The 9,804-nt window shown below is 42.9% G+C and overlaps 1 protein-coding gene across 1 annotated transcript in view; it reads right to left on the bottom strand.

Annotated features, from left to right (window-relative positions):
* Positions 1-8,074: 8,074 nt before the first annotated feature.
* The window catches only part of GALNT17 (polypeptide N-acetylgalactosaminyltransferase 17), a 39,994-nt gene continuing 38,264 nt past the window's right edge, over positions 8,075-9,804 (bottom strand). Inside the window, exons 7-8 of the mRNA XM_044430368.1 lie at positions 9,067-9,234; positions 8,075-8,203 (exon numbers count right to left, since the gene is read on the bottom strand). Of these exons, the coding sequence (XP_044286303.1) occupies positions 8,075-8,203; positions 9,067-9,234 (297 nt within the window). The remainder of the gene's footprint in view (positions 8,204-9,066; positions 9,235-9,804) is intronic.

Here is a 9,804-nt window from a genome sequence, read left to right as displayed (position 1 = left end):
TTCTTACCTGACTGCTAGGCAGAAAGTCCATCCTGGCCTGGCGGTTGGAGTTCTGCATGGAAGTTCTGCAGTTTCACATCATTTTCTGTTTTCTGACATTTGAGTCTTTTTGGGTCATGTGTAGATAGCTCCTTCCACTGATGCGGAAAATGTTAAAACAACCCCAGATGGTCTCTGGACATCAAGAAACCAACCCTGGATCATTTTCGGGATTCCTAAGGGATTCAAGCCACTATCTGAGAGGATCCATTTTTCCTGCAATTTGGAGGAGTTCAGGGTTTTTTCCCCCCAAAGAGACACTACCAAGTTATGAATTGAAGAAACCATCCCTAACACTGGACCTAAAAGGCAAAGCTGCCACTAAGTGTGTGTTGCTGCATCAAAGAGACGAAATACCTTCTTTTCTGAATGTTTTGAGTAATCTTGTCTTGTTTCTATGGAAGACTCCAGGTTAATTCCACTGGTGTTGAGGATTATTTTTAAGCTTTTTCAGCCCTTTTAAGGGCACTTGGATTTTTTGAGAGCAAACTTGAGTGGTTTACTACAGTTTCAAGGAGATGTTCAATGTTCAGGACACTTTGTCAGAATACTTGTCCTTGTTGCAAGTTCGGTGGTGGTTTCTCTGTTTTTCTGCAACACACGGTGCCTATATATAGATGACACGATCCCATCCTGGGTGCAGAGCCTTGTAAACACTTGCAGTGAAATACCCCATTTGGGCTCGAGAGCTATTAAGTGGCCTGCGAAACAGTGAAAGAGTTTCCCTGCATCATTTTCCAGGCTCCAAGGCAAGGCTTTCGCACTTCGGGCTATTTTGGGAAAACACCACCCTCTGCTGCTGTTTAAGTGGCTTTTAAGATATTCTTTCAGTGGTAAAATGCCAAACCTTAAATAGAAAACCAGTCAGTGTCTAGGAGGGAAAACACTTATTTTGAAACATTTTTTGCATGTTGTTGTTAGTTGCAAAGTCATGTCCAACCCATCGTGACCCCATGGACAACCTTCCTCCAGGCCTTCCTGTCCTCCACCTTCCCCCGGAGTCCACTCAAGCTCACGCCGACTGCTTCAGTGACCCCATCCAGCCACCTCATCCTCTGCCGTCCCCTCCTTCTTTTGCCCTCAATCCTTCCCAGCATCAGGCTCTTCTCCAGGGAGTCCTTCCTTCTCTTTAGGTGGCCAAAGCATTTGAGTTTCATCTTCAGGATCTGGCCTTCTAAAGAGCAGTCAAGGTTGATCTCCTCCAGGACCGACTGGTTTGATCGCCTTGCAGTCCAAGGGACTCTCAGGAGTCTCCTCCAGCACCACAATTCCAAGGCCTCAATTCTTCAGCGCCCAGCCTTTCTCGTGGTCCTGATTTCACAGCCATACATTGCAATTTTTTTGCGTACTAGGATCCTTTAAGTGAAAATCTCTTCCACTCTCCCCATTATTCTGAGCACACATAAACCATTTTAAAGGAAGGCATGAGGTGCATTCCAACAATGTGGAAACACTTGTCCGAGAGACACGGCCAAGATTTATATTGCACGAATGACCCTAAAAAGACACAGGCAAGGCAGAAAGCCCATCCTGAGTGCCAAAGCACTGTTTTTCAGACGTTCCGAGCATTCCTGGCACATCTTTTGCCAGAGGCACAAAGTTCATTGCAAGTGGATGAAACAAACTTGAAGTGGCCTGCAATATCACAAGCGTGATCCTGGGTGGATTTCTCTCTTTGGTCCATTTGGTGAAAATACCTGTTTTTGGTGGAATTTTAAAGAAATTATCATATTTTCCCCCCAGAGAAAGCGCTAATGCCTTAATCAGCTGAGGCAGAGAAGAGAAGAGACAAGATAAAGCCCTGCGATGGAGAAATAACAAGACCTCAATTTGCTCATCAAATTGCTAAAATTTATTGTTGTTGATACAAGTAGCATGAAAAAGAGGAATTCACTCCCACCTCTGCATACACTTCCCACAGAAAAATTCAGAACACACGAAGGATCTTATAAACACCAAAAGACGCAAGGACGCATATGCCTATTCAGCAGAGAATGGGTTAAGTGGCTCACCTTCCAATCCAAAGATCCCAGCTGTCAGGTAAGAGTGTCTAAGATTCTGGCCTAGATGTTTTTCAAATTGCAGTTATTGCAAACTGTGATGAGATGAAACAGTTTATTATAAACTCCAGTATTCTTTAAGTGAAATACAGGAGGCGGAAAAGAACAGCCATATTCTGTAATTTTACTGCTTTCAAATTTAGAATGACCCACCCATGATCACTTTCAACCCGAGCACAGTGGCAGCCACCATTTTGCTGGCAAGTTTAAAAGGTAAAGAAAACTGTTCTTCATGCAAAACCTTTAAAGCATTTGAAGACTGAGCATATGTGCAGGAAGAAGAATAGGAGTATGTGATCTGTGGAGATAATCACAGTGGTGGCAGGCGAATTAGGGAATCAAAGTAGCAATTTCACCAGAAACCAAACAAGAAGCTCCTCAGCTTTGCTTAAGGTTCCTGATTCAAAGCACCTTAAAATTAGTGATGTCTTAACTCCAGCCAATACCTGTTCAAGCTCCAAAGAGTTTGCAGTACCAGTTTCAAGCAGATTTGACTGTATGGATATAGAAACATAGAAACAGAGTCAGAAGGAGTCTCCCGGGCCATCTAGTCTGACCCCCGGCTCCAGCCGGCTCCGCTCACGACATGCCCACCATGTGCATGTCCAGCCTATCCTTGAACACCCGCACCGATGGGGCTCAATTTCCTCCCAGTGGCTCAGTTTCTGTTTCTCTCTCTCAATCGCTCCAGTGTATTACTTTCAGATTGATTTCTCAAGAACTTCCTGGGGGCTAGTTTAGATTTTCTACGTGCTTATCAAACTGTTATTTGACATCTTGGGCTAATGTTGGAGAGCAAGAAACCATATAACCTTAATCGATAACAGATGGTTTGATCAAGATTGCAAAGCTTCCCAGGAAGGCATTAATAAGCTATTCTTGTAAGGTTCTCAGGAAGAAAGCGATTATTTCCCCTGATTAGCTCCTGCTTCTTGAGGTCATCTCAGAAGATCTTTGCCAAATTGCAATGCACCCAACGTGCCTGGCTCTAAATGAAAAGGAGCACTCTTCGATCCTGAATATTGTTTCCTATGGGATGGATGCAGAATGTTAATGGTTGGGCAAATGCCAGCAAAAAGATGGCATGCACACTTCAATATGCCATTTATGGCTCCCCTCTTGTGAGAAACAATTATTCAATTTTTGAAGCTATTATTCTACCTCATTTGCCTTTTGTTACTGTAAATTAAAAAGAACTTTATAGCATCCTTCACACTGGGCAAAGCCCCAGGAGAAAATATGATGCCCTCAGAAATATACAAGGACACTGGCAGGCTCCAATGTTATCTAAAATCATAGAATAGTAGAGTTGGAAAGGACCAGAGGGCCACTGAATCCAACTCCCTGCTCAAAGCAGGATTAACGTTAACCTGAAAGGTATATTTCCAGAACAGAAGAACATATAAGAAAGGGAATAAGCAGGATTCTGATCAGTGTTGCTCAAGAAGTATTTTGGACATTAAGTTGTGCAACAAATGTTATTTAATGGACAACCACATGTTGGGGATTACATGAGCAGAGCCGACTGGAACCAGGGGTCAGACTAAATGGCCCGGGAGACCACTTCTGACTCGCTTGGTTTCCATGTTTCTGTGTTAATAAGCTGGAGAACTTGGGGGTCTTCTAACCATATTATCTATCCCAAACAGGACACTCTTAGGAAAGGTCAAAACACAATCAATCGCTTGATTCTTTTTTTAGCTCAGCAAAGCATGGAAGGACCTACTAAGCATTTTTATGATGCTTTTGGAAGCTTAGCTGAAGTCTTTGATACAATTGAGATAGAAACATAGAAACAGAGCAAGTCAGAAGGGACCTCCTGGGCCATCTAGTCTGACCCCCGGCTCCAGTCGGCTCCACTCATGACATGCCCACCATGTGCATGTCCAGCCTATCCTTGAACACCCGCACCGATGGGGCCTCATCGACCTCTCGTGGAAGCCCATTCCACACCCTCAGGATTCCGACTGTCAGGAAGTGCTTCCTGGCATCTAAATGGAACCTGGGTTCCCTGAGCTTTGCTCCGTTGGAGCGCGTCTTGCCTTCCTCTGCAGGGGAGAACAGGTCTCTTCCCACTTCCATGTGACACCCCCTCACATACCTGTATGTCGGCAACAGATCCCCTCTGAATCTCCTCTTCTCCAGGCTGAAGGGACCCAGTTCCTTCAGTCTTGCCTCATACCCCATCCCCTGCAAACCGGCCACCAACCTTGTGGCCCTACGCTGCTTGTTGTATCAGTTGGTCAATACTAAAACTATATCTGTTGCTCTTGACTAAGAAACTTTAACACAATTGCTGGACTAAGAGTGGGGATTTTTGGTCGATTAACTGACCCTATTCTCACCAACAAAAGGATAAAGAAAAGAAAAAAGTCTCTTGGGCCCAATATCATTGAAGTTTGAATGAAGTTTGACTTCTCAACCAGAATTTCCCCCTGCTGCAATTGGGCCTCCAAAAGTTTCTATTCTTGTGTGTGTTGATGACATGATTCTGCTATCACTTACCTTAAGAAGGCTGATGTCCAAGCTGTGCTCAAGAAATAAAGAATTTAAATCATGCCGTACACTTTACTGTGTGGTGCATTTCTCCTACTGTTGCTTCGATTGTTTGGGTCAGTGTAAATGTGTATAAAAAAGCAAACTTTCTGAACATCGCACTAAAGAAAAGCTAGATAATAACGGTGCTAGAAGAAAGGTGAAAAAATGGCACTCCCATTTTAGTTGGTCCATTGATGGTCCATTCACATTCTTTTTGTATATAACCTTTTCTTGGAAACTCACATAGAAGGCTCTAAAGTGGTCATCTGAAGAGAGGCGATGGTGGCTTTCTTACTTTTCTATTTGTACCATTTTTTAAAAACTTGAGCTCTAAAATCTTCCAGAGCAAAACAATTGCCCAAATGTTATGTGGTGCAACAGTTTAGGGCTGAGAAGACTTTCTAGCCACTTCATTGATAACCAAACACAATGAATTCTTAATTTTAAAATAAAATAATACAATTGAATTAATTCAAATTAAAAATTTGTGTTTTTACCTTCCTTCATGTTCACTTTCTCAACCTGGCAGGGACTATCTTATTATAAATCTTAGTCTTTTTAGAAGTTATTTTGTAAGGGAATGGCCTGTGATGCATGAAAAAACAAATTCAAATTGAATTAATGGAGAGAAGCAAGGCAAGTAGAAAGCAGTGCTTTTCCGTTTCATTTCAAGAGATTTAAGTGTATCAGCCAGAATTGCTTTTCTTCATTAAGGCTGTGCTGAATGCTGCAACTTTTAAAACCAGAGAGATTAAAATCTGCTTCTAATGGTTTTGATTTGTATATTTGATTTCTGTTCATTCAGTTTTCCTCCAGATTCTTTCCCAGTTTCTTTGCGAACTCGCTTACCCACATGTTTTGCTCCTTACCAAAAATAGCTCTCAAGCCCACATGGGAAATAAACATTAAATGCACAGTGAGTTAGTATTGTAATATCAGTGCAATACCAGTCCTTGTACAAGGAAAGCTACAATCCAAGTCATGTTTGTACAGAAATAAAATCTCTAACCCAGAGTATTCTATTAGGGAGCTGCATATTTCTTCACTGCTAGAACTACACGCCTGACTCTGTAGTCGTCGGGTGAGGGTTGTTGGCTGTCACAACCAGTAATGATGTATTAATCAACTTCCAGAGGTGCAGCAAAGGTATGTGGGATATATAGCAATTATAGTAATAAACATATGTTTACAATGACATTGTGGTACTGAAAGCCATGGCCGAGCTGGCATTTTGTAGTTTGGATGGTCGGATCAACAAATCTTTCCTGTGCTCCTGTGTTCACTTTGTGTTTGCATAATTTTACAGCAGGGCTTGCCGAACTGTTGACTGAGAAGAGAGCGAGGGAGGCAGAAATGAGACGGAGAGAAAGGGGAGATGATGGCGGCAACAGGTAGGCCAACCTGGTTGGGAAGGGCAAGAACTGTAGTGAGTGAAACTTTATTGTAAGTTTTCTGGAGTGTGCTTTGTCTAAGCTGCATTTTCACATGAACTGCGGATTGCTTTTTAAGACACACTGATCTGATTCTCAAAAATATGAAGTCATTTCAATCTGTTCTGGATTTCAGGAACATTCCTATTGGGAAGGGGATATGAAACTTGTTAAAAATAGCATGGTTCGATCAAAACAGATACCATCTAATTGGGTGGTCATGAATCATTCTAAAGATATTTACTTGATCCTGAGTTTGATCAATACATGGTGCTATCACTGATTGATTGGCTGGAGGGTTCCAACAGGAACAAATTTAAGGAGCGAAAGAGGAACATCTGAGGGCTTTGTTGGAGATTTGTCAAGTGAGCATATCAGCCGGAAGAAGAAATGTCAAGAATGATTGATTCGATTTGTCCAGCATCTTTTTACAAAGCCAAATGGCACCCAAGGTAGCTAAGTTAGAGGAACACTAGAAGGCAAGTGTCTTTAGAGAAGACATCAGCTCAGAAACTGCAAGTAGATCAGGCAACCAAGATCAAAAGATGGCCATCTAGTATGGAAAGAAGCATTCCGGGAACAAGGGGAGAGCTGAGGCCTAGTGACCACTAAATACAAAATCAGGTCCCCTGCTGGACCTGATTGAAGACTTCAAGGGAAGTCTGGAAAACCACATTAAAGCCAGTGTTTTACCCTGCCAAGGGAGCAACATTTGCTAAAACACCAGATTTCTGGGGTGCAGCTTCATGGAGAAGCTGTTCTGCATTTGAGTTGGGTTAGGAACTGTAGCTTAGTAGCAACTTAAAAGCATGTTATTCAAGTAACAATAACTGCACGTTAATAAACTTGTCTTGTTTTATTTTTAAATAGAATCATTCATATATTTGCTTACTATTTTATACATCTGAGTTTGTTGATTTGTTGTTTCAGGTTGGTCCTGCTCCTTTAGGTAAAAGGGGTATGTTAAATAAAGGGGTAGAGATTTATGGTGGCAGACTAAGAACCTACAAGGGGATTCTCCACATATTGAGGTCTTGGGAGTAGCAGTGAGACGACCACGGTAACCAACTCTTGGAAGGTGTTCACATGTTCTTCCTTTTTGTACATCCACACAGAATATAACTTAGTCAGTGGCTGAGGAAGAAACATGGCTAAGTGGCACATTCTTGAAAGGAAAGACTTCTGGTCTCTAAAGCACAATCACGCAAGAATAAATTGGCATTAAAAAAAGTGGCTGCAGCTTAAAGACTACACAAGCACACAAGTCATCTAATCTGTTTGCATAATTGCCGAAGAAACCAAGTTTGGCCTTCGTGAAAGTAATCCTTACTTTCCTGACAAGTTCATTTCAAACATTGCTCTCCTCTTCAAAGGATGGAGAGTCAACAAATTTGGGCAATTGTGTCAGATGGTTTGGTACTGAATGCTTGCCGGTTTGGACCATTTGCTGTCTCCCACCCACCAGCAGGTTCAACTTCCTGGTGTGCTTGGAGAGTAGAACACTTTCTGTAAGAAGCTTGTGAAGCAACCCTTTAGAAGTTCAGGATCTTCATTGTTTTCAATCTAGGTAAGAAGTCATGTGCCACAATACCAGCTGGAAAGGAGACTGAGGAAATCCTTTACCACGTTTCTTCAAGCAACAATGATCAGCATTCATGTCTTATCTCAATTTCTAGGGGTGTGCATTTTTGTACATTAAAAACATGGCTTCTCTCTGCTCCTTCCATAGGGTCTGCTGGTCTTTCACTTATGGAAAGCTTCTGTTAGAGTCCACCTGGAGAGATGTTATGGAAGTGCTCAATAGGAGGACAACGGCAAGACTGGAATGTTCCCATTCAGCCAGCTGGTTGAAGTCCACACATAACCAAGGTTCAATAAATAAAATCTAAAAATAAAAATAAATCTTCTCTTCCTTTATGAGTCTTCCCTGATATTGTGGATAGAGGGTTTGTCTACCCTTGTGAGATCTCAGTCTGACCAGTTATTGAACAGGATTGAAGAATCCTCCTACTTGATTATGTTTTTAATTGTCCACCTCTGTCCTGTGCAACTGCGAAGGATAAGTTCTGTACCTGATGCACCTTTATTCTCAACCTCCAAGCAGCGCCCTGTCCCTTTATTTAGAATTGCACCATTCTGAAATAAAAAATGAGAAAATATTATTATTACTACCATTTTTATACTGCCCATAGCTAAAGCATTCTGAGCAATTTACAGCAATAATCATAGAATCATACACTCAAGTCGCCCAGCCCAATTCTGACTAGGCCTGACCCTGCTTAGCTTCCAAGATTAGGCAGGATCAGGCACTTCAGGGTGCATGGACGCTAAATCAAGGTACACATCCATCCATCCAGAGACGTCATGCTTCAGTCCAAAATATATGGAAACAGAAAGCTGGAGATGGGGAAGGAATTGTTCAGGGAAGTCCAGTTTAGAACTGTGTAGGAAAATTTCCATTAAAGATAGGTGGACTTGGCCTAATTAATTAAATTACTTTTTCAATAGTTCTGTTTGTGCTGAATTTACTCCTCTTTAACTCTGTTTAAATAAGCTCTAGAGTCATAGATGGAGAACTTGTCTGGAGTTCCAATCCTAGAACAGTGAAAGGAACAACATCCAAAAACAGGGTCTCAACAGAACATTTTTAGAGGGAGAAAAACAAAACCAAGTGCCCAATGACAGTGTTCTGAGAGAGAGAGTTTAACTTGGTGTCCTGCACTGAGCAGGAGGTTGGACCTGAGGACCTCCTGGTTTCTTCCAACTCTATGATTCTTTGAATAAAAATGGGGCATCATCCATGGCCAGTAAATTCTGGGTGGACGGATGATGGCAGGTGAGTAAGAACAGAAAAGTCTGTAAAACTGCAAAGGTCCAGCTAAGGAAGGAGGTGCAAGGGCTTCCCTACACAGCCCTGCATGATCATGAGGGGCTTGAGGACAATGGACATTCCAAGTGTGTCCCTGATGTCATTCATGAGGAAGTTGGAAGCTACACACCTGGATGAAGTTCCAGCGCTTATGGAGGCTGCTCTTGACTTTCTCACAATCAAGGAGTTGAGGGTACTTGCTTTTCATGTTATCTACCAAGCAGCGGGTATCTGGCAGGAGGACTGTGCTCCCGAGAGCCCCCAAATGAAGAAATCCTTCTTTGGTATAGCGAGCAAGCTGGATGAGGAAAAGGGAGAAGGAAATATGGATTTCAATCATGACAAGATCAAAATATGGAATATGAAAAGATCTTCTGCTAATGGCCACCACTGGGTGTCCAAAGGATTACAATTCTCCTTCCTCCCTTCCCCTTTCTCCCCAGAACTATTTTTCTCTCACAGCGATGAACAGAAAGAGCCTCAGAGTCAGCACAAATTTCCCGTTGCACTGGGGGCATGTTCAAGGCCCAGGTTCTGGATCCAATGAATTGCCTCCTATGTCCAGAGGGGATCTGTTGGAGACATACAGGTATGTGAGGGGATGTCACAGGGAGATGGGTAGAGACCTGTTCTCCCCTGTAGAGGAAGGCAGAACGTGCTCCAACGGAGCAAAGCTCAGGGAGCCAAGGTTCCATTTGGATGCCAGGAAGCACTTCCTGACAGTCAGGACCCCGAGGGTATGGAATGGGCTTCCCCGGGAGGTGGTTGAGGCCCCATCAGTGTGGGTGTTCAAGGATAGGCTGGACGTCCACATGGTGGGCATGTCGTGAGCAGAGCCGGCTGGTGCCGGAGGTCAGACTAGATGGCC

Source organism: Varanus komodoensis, unplaced genomic scaffold, assembly GCF_004798865.1.
Source record: "Varanus komodoensis strain SLA01 unplaced genomic scaffold, ASM479886v1 scaffold20_1, whole genome shotgun sequence".
Taxonomy (NCBI): Eukaryota; Metazoa; Chordata; class Lepidosauria; order Squamata; family Varanidae; genus Varanus; species Varanus komodoensis.
This window is presented reverse-complemented; position numbering and strand designations above follow the sequence as displayed.